This window comes from Equus przewalskii, chromosome 12, assembly GCF_037783145.1.
Source record: "Equus przewalskii isolate Varuska chromosome 12, EquPr2, whole genome shotgun sequence".
In the NCBI taxonomy this organism is placed as follows: domain Eukaryota; kingdom Metazoa; phylum Chordata; class Mammalia; order Perissodactyla; family Equidae; genus Equus; species Equus przewalskii.
The window spans coordinates 11,991,797-12,007,295 of record NC_091842.1 but is presented as its reverse complement, the minus strand read 5'-3'; the positions used below and the strand labels follow the sequence as shown (position 1 = coordinate 12,007,295).

At 60.8% G+C, this 15,499-nt stretch overlaps 1 protein-coding gene across 16 annotated transcripts in view; it reads right to left on the bottom strand.

The window, feature by feature from the left end:
* GTF2IRD1 (GTF2I repeat domain containing 1) overlaps positions 1 to 15,499 on the bottom strand; it is a 110,289-nt gene that overhangs the window by 65,153 nt on the left and 29,637 nt on the right. For 14 of the 16 annotated variants that reach the window (XM_070567781.1, XM_070567784.1, XM_070567779.1 and 11 more), the window contains exons 2-8: positions 12,055 to 12,183; positions 9,556 to 9,697; positions 6,994 to 7,149; positions 5,016 to 5,199; positions 3,898 to 4,208; positions 2,774 to 2,863; positions 1,084 to 1,167 (exon numbers count right to left, since the gene is read on the bottom strand). In XM_070567781.1, coding sequence (XP_070423882.1) covers positions 1,084 to 1,167; positions 2,774 to 2,863; positions 3,898 to 4,208; positions 5,016 to 5,199; positions 6,994 to 7,149; positions 9,556 to 9,697; positions 12,055 to 12,177 — 1,090 coding nt within the window. In that variant the 5' untranslated portion in view covers positions 12,178 to 12,183. The remainder of the gene's footprint in view (positions 1 to 1,083; positions 1,168 to 2,773; positions 2,864 to 3,897; positions 4,209 to 5,015; positions 5,200 to 6,993; positions 7,150 to 9,555; positions 9,698 to 12,054; positions 12,184 to 15,499) is intronic. The other 2 variants (XM_070567788.1, XM_070567789.1) reach the window with 1 other exon arrangement.

The following is a 15,499-nucleotide window of genomic DNA, read 5'->3' as shown; positions in this document are numbered from 1 at the left end:
CTCCTCCCCCCCCCCGCCCCGTCCCCACAACTCTGTGTAGAGTCCCCCTCCTCCCCCCGCCCCATGGAGCAGAGGGACTCCCCCACAGTGGGGCTTCCCAATTCAGGTGGTGCTGAGTGACCCCACACCTGTGTGCCCACGGAGTGATCTGGGGGTATCTGTGCCACCACCCCAGTGACTGAGAGCCACCCACCCAGGCAAGGGCCACATTGCGTCCGAGCACCAAGTGGGGCTTACGGATACAGCTCAGTAAGACTGAGTGGGCAGGCCAGTGAGAGGGAGGGAAGACTGCCGAGGAGACAGGGTGTGGGAGGGCACGGTGGACCAGCCATGGGAAGGTCTCAGAGGCCATCTGGTCCAGCTCTCACCCTCCAGTCACCCAGGGGCTACACTGTCCACTTGGCCTGAAGCTCAGCCAAATGGAGGACACGCCTGCCCCAGGTATCACCCACATTTTCTGCCCAGAGTACGGCGGGCTGACACGTGCTCTGAGCCCAGCTCTGCCCTGGGTGCTGGGGACACAGAGAGGGACCGGCACAGTCCTGGCTGTCACAGGACAGACACAGACAAGGCACGTCAAGTGTGCGATGTGTCATGGTGAGGAAACCATTAGGGCTTCAGGAGGCCACCTGGCCCAGGCTGAGGCTCAAAGAACAAGTTCTACGCTGGTTCCTGACCTAGAGGATGCAAAAGGCATTCCAGGCAGAGGGCCCGGCACAGGCACAGACAAGGCAGCAGGAACTGGCGTGGTGCTGTGCGGAACCTGCAAGCACGTGAGCCCAGCAGCCGTTTGTCTGGGCCCTCTGCTGGTCCCCCAGACGGGCATCTGTCCCCGACCTGCCCGCCTCCCACAGGCGACTCAAGGTCTGGGGCTCTGCCATCAGTCCCACCCCCCTGCGAATCTGGAAGGGAAATATTGACACAACCACCCCCGCCCCAGACAGGAGATGACATTAGCGTTGACGGCGCGCGGGTGCCAGCATATGGCTCCCGCTGTTGTGTTGGGGAACACAAGTGACTGCCATGTAATGAGATGCTCAACACGCTGCTGGGGCCGCCCCGCGGGCCGTGCCGCCCACTCACCATATCTGCTGTTAAACAGGATCTGCACGCACTCCCGGAGCGTGTTGATGTCCTCTGTCTCCTTTATGAAGGCGTCCCACTTCTCTATCAAAACACAGGAGAGATCAGTGAGGGCAGGTCCGAGCCGGGAACCCTGGCCTGGCTGCCTCATGATGACCCACCGGTTCCTTGCTGCCCAGGGTCGCCCCCCGGACCCCTCCTGCCCCAGACAAGGGGAGGTGGGAGAGTGGGCTCCCCCAAGTAAGGAGAGGCTGAGCCTTGACCTCGAAGACCCAACCCTAGTGCCTCGTCCACCTGGGTCTCACCCAAACCCTGAGCCCTGCTGGCCTCTCCGTAAAACCAAAGCCGCTGCCTCGGTTTAATATCAATAGCAAGCGTGACCATTTGGTTCATTATAACCATAAAAATAACATCTTTAGTTTATGAAGTGCTTATCTGTGCTAGCTACCTTATATATATAATATCCTATTTAATCCTTCATGACGACTTTTAAACAGAGGTGTCAGTTCCATTTTTCAGATGGGAGAACTGAGGCTCAGAGAGGCTGAGTACCTTGCCTGAGATCACTCAGTTAGAGGCTGGTGAGGTTCTGTCTCAGCTCGTACCCGTTGCTCACCGTGCCCTCTCATGATCATGATGCTGCTCCATGTGGATATCCAGGTCCCATCCCTGCCAGGATGGACCTTGTGTAGGGCAGTGGGGCTCTCTACTCTGATCCCAAGGAATTAGGTTTTCTTAAAGGGCCTCTCTCTGGAGCTGAAGCTGGGACATCCACAAGGCGAAACTGCTGGAAAGTCTGACCTCATCCCTTTGTGGGATAAACGAATCCCACATTTTCCTGCTCTCAGTAGTCTGAGTGGTACTTTTTAACCTGTCCATGTATTTTTTTATACTCCTTCCTTCAAGAGCTGGAGCTTTGCTCCCCTCTCTCCCCTTGAGTGTGGACTGGATCAAGTTTCTGGCTTCTAACAGGGAGAATATGATAGAAGGGACAGTGATCCCTGAGGCAAGGCCACCAAAGACACGTGGCTTCCTCCTCTCTCTCGGATCGTTGACCTCAGGAAACCAGCTGCCGTATCGCGAGGATGCTCGAGCAGCCCCACAGAGGCCCATGTGTGAGGCACAGGCCTCCTGCCAAGGGCCACGGGGGGACCTGGAGTGGAGCCTTCAGCCCCGAGCAAGCCCCAGCTGACATCTCGATTACAACCTCAGGAGCGATCCTGAGCCAGGACCACCCAGCTAAGCTGCTCCTGAATTCCTGAGCCACTGAAACTGTAACGTACAAATGCTGTGGTTTTAAGCTAAGTTTTGGGGCAATTTGTTACACAGCAACACATAACTACAGCTGTGCGTTGCTTCACGATGGAGATGCATTCTGAGAAACGCACACGGTGCATTAGGCAGTTTTGTTGTTTCGCGAACATCACGGTGTGTCCTTACACAAACCTGGATGGTACAGCCCACCACACGCCCAGGCTGCGTGGTACTATCTACAGGACCCCTGTCGTGTGTGCGGTCCATTGCTGATTGAAATGTCGTCATGCGGTGCATGACTGTATTCCACTCTGGCACAGAGCTGTTCCTTTCTCTCACGAAGGCCCGGTGGCCACATCTCCATCTCGGTAAGCACCACCCCCATCTCGGTAAGATCCCCACGCTGGTCAGGGGGCTGCCATGGGCACCGTCCTACCTGACTTGTCGTGGACGATGGAGAAGAGAATGCGCTTAGAGGCATGGACATTCTGAATGAGAGGACCACCAGGCCCGGTGGGCTTCTGTCCTGGACAAGGGAGAGGAAAGGTACAGGGTCGACGGGGTCCCCAAGAGGGGTTCCCCAGATCCAGCCTGAGTGCACAGGCTTTGGTTCTCGGGTAATGGTCTCACCCACCCAGGAGACCCCAGATCTGAGACCTGTGATCATGAACTCAGGCAGGTCCCCTGACCAGACGCCTGAGATATTCTCTAGCAGAATCTGCCATCCAAGTGGCAGATGAGGGAGGATGGGATGTCTGAGGTCACCTTGTACAGGTGGGGACACTTGTATCAGGCATGAGGTCCCATTCCCCTGCTCAGCCCACACACTGTGAAGGGGGGGGGTGTCCTTTCCTCTCCTTCTCATAATAACAATAACAGCAAGTATAACTTATAAGCACTTGCAACGCACCAAGCATTGACTTGGTGCTTTAACAGAGCAGTTCTCAAACTTGGGCACACGTCAGAACCCCTTGGCGGACCTGTCAACACACAGATAGCTGTGCCCCACCCCAAAGCTGCAGATTCAGCAGGACTGCAGTGGGCCTGAGGATGTGCATTTCTAACACGCTGTCGTTTAGTCATGATGACAACCCTGCAAGCCAGGTACTACTGGAATCTCCATCTTATAGATGAGGGAATTGAGGCTCAGAGAGGTAGACATTTGCCCTGGGACACAAGGCCACACAGGAGAGGAGCCAGGAGATGAACCCAGGTCCTTCTCATACCTGGCTGCTCCTTCTGTTATGTGTCCAGTACCCCTCATCCAGGCTGGGTATGCAGTAGGCGCTCATTAAATGCATGTGACTGATCAGCAGGTTTACTTCCTCCATAGACTCCTCTGGGAGTCCCCTCGGGCATCTCTTGGTCCCAGGCCAAGGACGCTGTTCACAGATGGCTGAGAGGGGGCCAGAGTCTGACTGGGTCTAAGATAGGATGCCACCTGTCCCATCCCAGCCCCTTGTCCTGACCTGCCTACTTCAGCCTGAGACCTGCCCTGGGAGGGGCTCCACATGAGTGCCCTCTATCCCCCCCAGACCCAGGGCCCCAGCAGCAGCTTACCACAGCAGTCAGGGAACTCCTGAGCCCCCAGGGCCTTGGGCTCAGGGCCGGCCCGGCTGAGGCCCACGTCGCCGGGGGTGAGTGGGCAGGTGGGGGCCTCCTGCTTGAGCTCTCTCATGGGGTGGCTGGGGAGCGTGGGGCTGTAGAGGAAGCTTGCCACAGAAGAGGAGGGGGCGGGGGGTGGCAGGTCCTGGGGCGGCCCCTTGGGGGCCGGGCCGTGCAGGCTGCATTCCCGAGCCCCCTTGGCTACCAGGGAGACGCCGTTCAGCTCCACCAGGGCCTTCGAGTCCCGCCCACCATCCTCGAGTGGCCTGGGTGAAGGAAAGGACACACGATGGCTTTGCACCATGTCTGCCGGTTGTCTCTCTCCTCCACCGTCCCCAGCTTCCCTCTGCAGAACACGATGGCCTGGGAGGTGCACGGGACATGAGCTAGTACCCATGCTACTGGGGGCTGCAGGCCTGAGGTGGGGTGTGACATGCCCAGGGCCACACGTCTGGGTCACCAGAGGACCCAGGGCCTGCCCCTTGGCCCCTGTGCCCCCAGTCCCCCTATTGTGTCCTCTGAGCTGCCATTGATTGTCACCCGTCTCCTATCACATCCCTTCTCTTCCAAGCCTGCACGCTGGCAGTAGGCCTGAGCACCAACGGGCAGTGTCAGGCCCCAGGCTGGCCTCCTGGCTGCAGCAACAGTTGGGGGACCTGCTGCGGCCCAGCCTCCACAACCTCATCTCCCATCCATCCCGAGTGTGACCTTCGGTTCACAGCCCAAGCGCACACAAAACGTGGCCCCCTGCCTCCACACTTCTGTATGGCCCTTCCTGACGCCCGGAGCACTGCTGGTGCAACTCCTGCCTGTCCCCTGGGGAGGGCTCCATGACTCGAGGCCCGGCTCAGATCATGTTCCATGACTGTTTTTGCCTCCCCTCCACCGTCAGGCTGGGAGCTTTTACAACTGGGTCCCGTGTGGGTGCTAAGGCCCTCCCCTCTGGCTGGGTAAGTGGCCACGGGTGGCTGAGCCAGCAGGGAAGCAGGTCACCCTCCTGGCCTGGCCTGGCCCGGTCCTCCCAGTCCAGCCGCCAGGCCCTGGCCCACTCCCAGGCCGGTTGCCTCACTCACCTCTTAAGCTTGAAGCGGATACGGTGGCTGTGCTCCAGGATGGCCATGAGGGCCTTGGGGTCATACTCGGCCGGCCTGCGGAAGGCCAGGCCCTCGGGCAGCCCCTGCACAGCCAGCAGCCCTGGCTCCCTGAGCAGCCTCTCGTAGGGAAGTGGCACCACGCTGGCCCTTCCCAGGGCCTCGCCTGTGGGGAGGGGGTCGAGGAGAGGGCCTAGTATGAGCGGGCAGCCAGGCTGGGGGTGCGGGCCACGCTGAGTGACTCCCTGTGCTGCTGCGTTCCCAGGAAACTAGACCCCACAGGCCCCCTAACTGCAAACTTGACATAGAATAACCCCCTGCAGGCTGTGAGTGGGGTGGGCCTTAGGGCGGGGCTCCCCCATCATGGGGCTCCCTGCTTCTGTCCTCATTCTCATCTCCACTCCAGGCATGTGGGTGGAGGGGAAAGCAAAGCCCGAGCCGCAGGCAGGAGGTGAAGAGGAGAGAAAGAGAAGAGGGCAGGCGAGAGACTGCAAGGAAAAGCCATAGGGAGGAAGCGAGGGGAGGGAGGAAGGGATGGAGGGCGGGAAGAAATGCAGAGGAAAGAAAAAGAGGAATTTGGAAAAAGAGAGAGGAGAGACAGAGAAGAAGGCGAGGGGAGGGGACAGTGGCTGGGGACTGAGAGGGCAGCCGAGGGACCTGGGCTCAGGAACATCGCTGTCGCCCCAAACCAGAGCCAGAAAGAGGCCCCTCCCCTCATAGCCACTTCTGACTCTGCCCGAGGTGGGGAAGGGGGCCAGGGCAGAGTGGGCTGGGGCAGGGGCTCTGGGCACAAACCCCGCAGCCAGCAAAGGTATCTGCAGTGGCAGAGCCACCCACGGGTGACAAGTCCTGCCATCCCAGGGCAGCCAGCATGCCCCTCCCCCCTCGGCCTCCTCCCACCGACATGTAGACAGCAGCGGGAGCTTCCTTTGCTCCACAGAACCAAAGGCTGCGGCAGGGGAAGGGATCAAGAAGGATAATCAGGTGGGACCCCTGGGGCCCCAAGGGACCTGCAGAAGGTCACCTAGGGAGTGTGAAGGCCACCACAGGGGCTGAGAGTCTGTAACCTGACACTTCCCAAGGAAGGCCAGGCCTGCCCCCACGACCCCCACAGGAGGGACTTGGCTAATCAGTGGGCCTTCACTCAGTCATTCAACAAACACCCTTTGAGCACCTGCTGCTGGGCCTGAACTGCTGCTTGGGGACAGCAGAAAGGGGAGGCACAGTCCCTCACCCTGGAGAGCAACAGGGATAGGGAGGGAACAGGACAGCACACAGTGGGTACCCAGAAGGGCCCTAACCCAGCGCAGGGGGCTTCCCGGAGCTGAGCCTTAGAGAGTAATGAGGGGTCCAACAGTCAGAGCAGGAGAAGGCACAGTCAAAGGCAAGGAGGTGTGAAATGAAGCCAGAGGGCAGGGACAGCGGAAGTGGTGCTGAGGGGAAGGTCAACAGAGCTAGAGGCGGGTGGGGCTGGAGGGGGGGGCGGGGCCAGGCCATGGTGGGCGGGGCTAGGCCATGGCAGGTGGGCCAGGCTGTGGTTGGCGGGGCTAGGCCACGGTGGGTGGACACGCCATGCTGAGGGCAACCGGGAGCCCATGAAGGTGGTGTAGGGAGGTGCTTCCGGGCAGACTTGTGCTTTGGGAAGACGCCCTTGGTCACAGGGCAGGTGGGGATGACAGAGAGCGAGGACACCAGGGCAAGCTTGGGCCCATCTCCAGGTGGGGTGGCCCTGACCAGCACCAGGGCAGGCGGGGCAGTGGGAACGGTGGTTCAGGAAATGATGCAGCAGATCCACGCCTGGGGGTGTAGGATGAGGGAGCGCCGGGGGCGTCGGGGGCGTTGCCCCCACACCTTGAGGTTTCGCTCAAGGCCCGTGCTGGGCAGGAGGGGCTCCTCTGCTGTGTGGGGACAGGGCTCCCGCCCGCCTGGGGGCCCCAAATGGAATGAGGAAGGATCTTACTATAAAGAACATCAAACACCTCCTCTACCATCTTCCGCAGAAGGTACACGTCCGAGCCGTGCTCCAGGGAGGACCGCGGGATGCTCCGGCTGCCACCCTCGCCCCGTGCCACCTTCTTGGGGTGCTCTGCCTCCGGCTCCTTCCAGGGGGACCCTCCTGTGGGACACAGAGCATGGGGCCATGGTGAGCACCCATGCTCAGTGAGCTGGGATGTCCCTGCCGGGTACTGAGCCCTGCAGTCGGGCACCCAACATGGAGTGCAAATGAGTGAATGAGAGAGGAATTAATGAGTGAGCAAGCCCTGCCCCAACCACCCACCCTGCCCAGGGCCAGGGCTGGTCATCTCAGAGTTCCCAGTGCCCAGCATAGGGCCTGGGTCTCATCCCCTAGTCATCCCTAACTTGCTGTGTGACCCTGGGCAAGTCCCTTCCCTCTCTGGGCCACAGTCTGTGAGTTCCTACAGGAGACTAACTGGCCTGGCTCAGAACGGGGGTTCGAATGTCCGTTTCACCTGCCCCTTTCTGTGCTCTGACTAACACTCTGTCTTAATCAGTCAAGGCCCCAGTTTTCTGCTCTGCCAAACAGGGAGATGATGGGGATGCCACCAGGAAGCCGAGGGGCTGCAAAGAGGCAGGTTCACACCAGGCTGGGCCAGGGTGGAGGCCTAGGAGTGTCAGTGGATCCTTGGGTGGGGAAGAGGCTAGGAAGCATATTGGAAAGGGGACGAGAGGAGGGCCCTGAGGCCCCCTCCCAGCTCAGAACCTGCTCTCCTCCGGGGATGTGTGAAGCTTGAAATAAACCAGCCTGAGTTCCCGGCGCTATAAATAGCGGCTCTGCCTGGCTCCGCAAAGCCAGGTGCACCTTCCCCAGGCCCCAGCCTGGCACCCAGCTTGGCCAACTGGGGGGCACAGGACCCTGCCCGCCCTACCCTACTCCAGCCCAGCCCCCTGCCCAACCCTGGAGGGCTGAGTGGGAGGGAGGGCTGGTCAGGGAAGCGGCTGGACCCCAGGAATGATGTGCCCAGCGTCAGGGGACAGCCTTTCCTGAAACAGCTGCACCCAGAATGATGGTAAGTACAAGTATTTATTGAGTGTGAACTGAGTGCTAGGCACCGTCTGAAGTGCCTGCCATGTATTGGTTCATTTAATCCTCAGACTGACCTGCGAGGAGGGGAGCCTGTTGTGCCCTTTCTCAGATGAGGAGCTTGAGGCCCAGGAGGCAGCAAGTGGCAGAGCTAGGGTATGGCCCCAGGCGCCTGACCCCAGGGCCTGCTCGGAGTCGCAGATGGTGGGCTCGAACGCCCACTCAGGTGCTGGCCTTCAGTGGCGGGGCCAGGCCCTAACCCCGCAGGACCCAACCCACCACAAAGGTCACGCTGAGCTCTCTCCGGAGCTTACCGGCAAGTGGGGGAACCGAGCGCGCGGATGGAAATTCGGGGCACAGGAGGCTGGTGCAGCACCGGGAGCAACCACAGGCTGGGTGCCAGGGTCCGGGGGCGTGGAGGGGGCCCCAGGCGGGAGGAATGTGAATGTGGAGGCAGAGCAGGTGTCTGCCTGGCAGAGGGGAGAATGAGGGCCTTCCAGGTGGGGGGACAGCAGGGCAAAGGCAGAGGGGAGAAGGGTCACCAGCTCCAGCACCTCCAGAGTGCAGCCTGGGTGAGCGCACAGACGCGGGGAGGAGAGAACGCGGAGGCAGCTGCTGGTTCTGTGGGGCCCCGAAGGCCCAGGTGGCGTTGAAGGGTTGGGGGCTTCAGAACACCCGCCACCTCAGGGCTCCCAGCTCACAGGTTGAGTGCTTGTCTCTTGGAGAGCAACCAGGACCCCTGGCAGGGCTCCCAAGGGTGGCCGTGGTGCATCTCCCCGATTTTGAAGGGGTGCAACAGAAACAGCATAGCTTTCAGAACCAGAGACCCAGCCTGGAGCCTGCCTCCACGTGTTGGCTGTGTGCCCCTGGGGAAGCGGCTATGCTCCGTGTGCCTCGGTTTCTCATTTGTAAACCGGCGGTTACCGTCTCCTGAGCCTGCTGGGAACAGTGCACAGCACACAGCAGGTGGCCGGCCCGCAGCATGATGCATCGTAACATCACTAACCGCTAGAGCTCATCGAGCATTTCCTACATGCTAGCGTGTGCTCAGTCACTTTGTCCCCAGGAGCCACCAGGAGGCGACTCCAAAATTATGTGACCATGACAGTGCCAGTGCCAACCTCACAGGTTGCCGTCAGGATAAACGTGTTAGCATTGGAAAGGGAGTCGCATACAGCAGGCGCTCAATGAGCATTAGCTGAACAAGTACACTCAGTTGCCGTGTTAAGGACGCACAGGAACCAGGCAACAACACTGGGCCTCAGTGTCCCCTCTATCAATGAGCAGATGGAGGGGCTGGGGCGGGCCTATCCTGGGGTTCAGGCAGCCAGAACAGAAACCAGGGCTGCCCCGATGATGCCATGTCAGGAAGCTTGCAACCCCTGCCTGGTCCAGTGCATCCCCTGAGGGCCACGCTTGTGTCCCTCCAGGGCCCGGGAGCTCCCGCAGGCCCCAGCCCTCCGAGCCCAGGGTACTCACGGCAGAACCTGAGGAAGTCCGACTGCAACTCCTTCCGCGCGTTCAGGAACAGCCTCCCCTTCTCGGTGCCCACCACGAAAGCGCTCTCATCGTGCACAGCCACACAGGCCACCTCTGCGTTCAGCTTGGACAGCGCCGAGCACTGCGGGGGAGCAGGGCATGTGAGCCAGGGAAGGCCCCCAACTCGGGCACCTCCAGTGCCAGCTCTGGTGGTGGGACGTGAGCTCCCAGCTGCCTGAGACCCCACCAGCAGCTCCCGGGAGACGTCACCCCGCCAGCGTTCTCAGTCTTAGAATCTGCAGTGGGAATGAAAGAACGACCCCAGATCGGCCAAGGGCGGGGAGAAGCTAAGCTCACGAGGCCTGGAGGGGGACAAAGGCATGTAGCGTCTGCGCCCCTCCTCCCAGGTCCTCCTTGCTCCAAGGGGGGCTTCCTGCCTCTGGCCTGACCCCAGCCCCAGGGACAATGCTGTCCTGGGCTCTCGAAGTCCCAGATGAGGAGGGGGTGGGATGGGCCCCAGGAAAAACAAGGCTCAGACAGATCCAGGCTTCAATACCCTATCAGCTACTTCCTGCTTGGGACTGGGACAAGGCCCACCCCTCTCTGGGCCTCAGTTTCCAAATCTGTAGATGGGGACCAGCGGCCCAGTTCTCAGGGTTTCAATGGGCTTGGCTGTGGGGGTTCAATGAGGACTGGTTGGCACGATGGAATGTCTAACCCAGGACCTCCCGTGCAGGCACACAGGCAAAGAGCTGACTTTGGCAGCCCCAGAGTTGAGGCTGGCAGGCCCACTGCACAGGAAGCCCTAACACAGGGGGCCCTGCGACCAAGACCACCAGGATCTCAGGCCCTGACCCACCTCACCAGGAAAACCCTGCCCGCAAAGCTCGCAGCTCGCAGTCGGAACCCGACAAATCTGGTTTTTATCTGAGTTAGATAGCACTCTGCTGACGGTCAGAAAGTCTCACTCTAATGGTTCTGTTGCTGTGTGAACTAGGGCAGGTTCCTCAAACTCTCTGGGCCATGATCATGCCTCTTGCGCCATCTCCAGCCCAGAGTCACTCTTGTGGGGAACCTGGGACGTCATAGGACTAGCAGGCCTGTTCCCTGAGATCTCCTATGGTGTGTGTGTGGGGTGGTTCATCTCCTGCTAAGATTAAAACAAAAACCTGTGGCTGCCTTTCCCAGAGGCAACACTGTGAACCCTGATAAATAAATCAGACCAACAGATTCAGATGTTTCCCACAAAGGAACAGCCATCAGAGCTGGAGGAGGTCCTTGGCCCAGTGGTCACTGCTCAGCTGAAGCAGCTGAGGCTACAGCAGGGAAGGCTCAGAGACGGGGGGCCATGAGGAGACCCTGGAAGAGGGTCTGAGATGGGGGAGGGGCGATGAATGGGCAGCACCCACCCCCCGCAGACCCCGAGGATCCTGGCCCCGAGCCCTGAAGGACACCACCATTAAGTCACCGCCGAGCAAGGGCCATTGTCACCCATGAGGGTCCCTCAGGAAACGCACAATGGGCCCCAGGGCTGGGGAGCCCGTCTTGTTCATGCCACCAGGAGAGCTGAGGGTCACGGCTCCTCCAAGGAGCCTCTGAAACGCCCTCCAGACCAGCGTTGTCCAACAGAATGTTCTGCAACGAGGGAAATGTTCCATTTCTGCACCACCCAATACTGTAGCCACCGAGCACTCGATGAGTGAATGCGCCTGAGCAAGCAAATTGTTTATTTTATTTAATTTTAACTAATTACAACTTAAATGTCAATCGCCACGTGCGGCTCATGGCTGTGGTGTTGGCCACCACCGACTACATGAGCTGTACCTCCACTGCCACTAGGGTGGCACTGCTGCAGGGCAGGCCTGAGATCCCAGGCTCGCCTCTTCGTGAAGGCCACTCTGCACAGCAGACGGGTCGCATCCAGTCGGCCTCCCCAGGGGAGCCCCCGAGCTCCGGCCCAAACACCCCCTAAGCCACCCTTGAGCCACCGACAGCAGGAAGGGCTGAAAGGAGGCCCTCGGTCCTTGGGGAACTGCAGACTTTGTACCTGGGAGCCCACTTTAAAAACCAGTCCTGCTGTGTGACTTCAGGCAAGGTACTGCCCTCTCTGAACTTCAGCTTCACCATCCCGGAATGCAGGGGACAGCCAACACTGGACAGGCTTTTTTTAACACCAGCCTACCCTCCACTGCAGACCTTCCCCACAGGAAAAGGCTGGAGGAAACGGACATTGTTACTTCCTCATGTGGGGTAAACTGCTACAGGGGAGGCATGGCAGCAGTGGCGCCAGAGGAGCAATTCTCGAGGCCCCAGGTCTCCCTCCCAGCCCCGAGATGAAGTGACAGCTCTTGTTTTAGCATCAGGGGTTCCAGCTCTCTCATGAATCCCCGCCCACGTGACCCTCCAGGACTTGTGAGGCTCAGGTCAGCAAGGCTCCCCTAAGTGGCAGGGTGGGAACTGCGCCCGATGTCTGGTCACGAGGGCCAGCGGGGCACTCACCATGGAGTCTAAGGCAGACACGAGGCTGGTGATGATCTCGTCCTTGCGGGTGAAGGTGGAGTTCCAGCGGTCGGGCCCGCAGCCGTTAGCGGGGATGTCGCAGCGCTTCCCCAGCAAGGCCATGGTCGCCTGTATGGAGGGAGGGAGGGAGGAGGTGGAGGTGGGTGTGCTCCGCCGGGCAAGGCACACATGGCGGCCACCCACCCCCACCCGCCCGGCCCCCGGACCTGCCTCTGCTGCCCAGGTGGGATGAAACAAGAGCTGGCGCCCCCTCTGCCCAAGGGTCTCACGTGCACGATGGACTTAGAGCTGCAACAGGCCTGGACACGCCACAGCTCGCACACGGCCCGTACAGGCGTGGGCACAGAGGCAGGATAACTGAGGGGTGTGCCCCACGGTACGTCCTTACAAGTCTGCACCCGCAGAGCCGAGTCCAGGACCATGATCCGTCTGCCCGGCAGGCCCCAACCGCCAACTCTCTCCCTGCACGCAGCTCCGGCCACAGCTCTCCCGTGCTCCCACACCCTCCCTGGCTCCCTGCTGTTCACATGAGCTCTGGACTCCTCAGCTTGGTATTCAAGGTTCCTGGTCTGGGCTCCTGTCCCTTGTCCCAACTTCCCCTCACACCCCACGCTCTGGGGAGTCTAAGCACCATCATCTCTAAACGAACCAACATCCTTCCTGGCTCCCCAGGCATCACTGGTTTCCTCCTCCCTGACCTGAGTGTCCTTCCAGGCCACTTCCTCCTCTCCTGACTGCTCCCTCAGCCTTGAATTGTCGCCTCTGCTGGGAAGGCGCCCTGACTGCTGCCCCTCCGGCCCCCTCCCCGCCCCCGCTGGCCTCCCCACATCCCTGAGCCCCTCCATCGCAGCTGTGTATCCAGCCACGTGCTCCCGCGGGCAAGGCAACTACCCGAGGCCTCTGCTCAGTCTACTTGCTGGCTGTCGGGACTCAGCCTCAGAGGTGCAGACGGATACCGCAGGGCAGAGGCCACTTCATCTCAGACCAGGCTTTCCCCAGGGCAGGACCCTGCCCTCAGCTCGGGGCTCCTGGAGGACAGAGCGCATCCTCCCCTCGCTGGGGCTCCCCCAGGCCTGCCGCCCCACACCACCCAGCCCGGCCCGGGCCCCCACTAGATACAAAGCTCAGGCCCCAGTTCCTGTTCCACCCTGTGCCTCCCTTCCTGACCCAAGGAATCAGGCCCAGGGGCCCCCCACAGGCTGCCCTGGCACCAACACCTTCCTCTGAGGCAGCTGCTCCCTCAGCAATCCAGGCAGAGGAGAGGGCAGAGGGCATAGGCAGGGACCTCGGTTTCCCTCTCTGAGCTCAGCCCCCTGGTGCTCTGTGCACGGCACGCAGTGCCGGCAGCCAGTTCCGGGGGCAAGCAGGGGCAGGGCTGCCGGTGTCGGGGGCCCATGAATGTGGTCGTCACTGCTTCCTGCAGACAGGCAGGGAGGAGTGTGCCCGCATCTGGGGGTGTACGCACCCCTGGGGTGCAAGGGGGTGCTGGGCAAGGACAGCTGGGCCTGGTCCTCCACCATGCCAGCTGCCCCTGGAGCGCAAGCCCTGTGAGGGCAGGGACTGGCCAGCCTGTCGCTGCTGCACCGCAGGCCCAGCTCAGGGCCCGAGGTGCGTGAGGGGCGAGGGCACTGTGGTCAAAACCACAGAGGTGGCCCTTTAGTGGGTCGTGCGATCGGTGACACGTCACACATAACCAGGTGAGGAGTGTCTGACTTCGGTTATGGCCACATGCGTGGGAACCCGAGGCACCAAGCAGGCTCGGGCCTCCATTCTGTCCCAGTGGGCCAAAATACGCTCTTGGGTTCACTTCTAAACGTTGATAAAATGTATTTCTTCTCCCAGGTTGCAATTTGTACCATTTTGAAATCCACATTACTAAGGGAAGCTGAGGTGTGACAGGCCTCGGCTGGGACGTGCTGAAGTACCAAGAGGTAGCCAGGGGCCTTCTGTGGCCCGAAGCCCACTCGAGGGTCTGCTGTGTGACCAGCCGAGAGGTTTGCCAGCTCTGAAGACTCTTGAAGGACTGCCATGCCCCCCAGCCACCCCCTGCCCGTCAGTCCCTTGAGCCATTCCCAGAAAGGCCTCGGGCTGCCAGCCTCCCAGCTGCTGAAGCTCAAATCGAATCAGGGCGAAGCAGGAGGCACCAGACAGCGCTCCAGCCTGGCCTCTGGGCTGCCCCAGACGGCTGCCGGCTCTTTCCGGTAAGGGTCCTAATCCATTTAGGAAGGAACCAGGGACTCGGGGAGGGAGGAGGAGAAGGGGGACCGGGCTGTGGGCCATCCCCTGACTCCCTGTCCCAGCCATCTGGGCCCCTAGGACCCTCTGTCCTGAGCCAGAGCCCAAGGAAGCCCAGCCGTGGGCAGGGGGGTGCCCTTGGGGAGGAGGGCGGAGGAGAAAGGAGAGAGCAGACCCTCCCACAATCACCCGGGCACTGAGAGAGGGCCGGGTGCCACGTGGCTGGAACTGCTGCAGTGGACAGAGGGGCAGGAGCCAGGAGCCTGGGGCCACGCCCACAGTGAGGGCCAGGCCCAGGTCTGCCAGGACCACGTTGGGCCAACTACCTCAAGCCCGAGTTTTCTCAGTTGCAAAGTGGGGCTAGTTCTAAACTGGAACTGAGCAAGGGGAGAAAATCACCCGATGAAACCAGCAACCTGCAGAGAAGAGGACACGAGTGTGGCAGGCAGCCCACAGGAGGCAAGCGCCCGAGAATGAGCAGGAGGGGGGTTCCTGGGGGAGGGGATAGGGAGAACGGAGCCATTAGAACCATTAGCCACAGGTGACGGGCAGCTGGCTCCTGGCCTGGGGCACAAGTGGCCAGGAGGTACTCAGTGACAGGGGACTTCCAGCTGTCCCTGGGGTCCTGGGTGGACAAGGCCTGCGAGGGCTGACAGGAAGGCAGGCAGGCTGTGAATACCCTCTCCCTCCTCACTCTCCCAAGGCTGCCAGGGCGCCACACACCTGGCTTTCCTCCCACCTCCTGGCCACTCCCCATCCTGGCACTGACCACCAAATGCTAGAGGGCCCATGGCTCGGTGGTGGGCCCTCTCCTCTTCCCCGCCCAACTCTCTCCTCACTGCTAGGCAATCTCTCGGCTTTAAACATCATCTGAAATATGTGTGAGAACCTCTTGATTTCTCTCTCCCATCCCCTCTCCTGAGATGCATCTCCACTCTCTTCAGTGTCTAACAAGGATCTTGAACAGAACATGGCCCTCCTGCTCAGATCTGCTCCTCTCCGGTCATCCGCTCGGGTGCTCTGGCTGAAACCGAGGCCTCACCCTGGATTCCCGGCTCCCTCACCTCTCCAACAATCTGGACAGAGGCCTGCTGGCTCCAGGATGCACCCAAATCTGTCCACTTCTAGCTACCACCAGGGCCGCCTCCCCGTCCAGGCCACCATCCCCACCACCCTTCTCTTGCCCCGT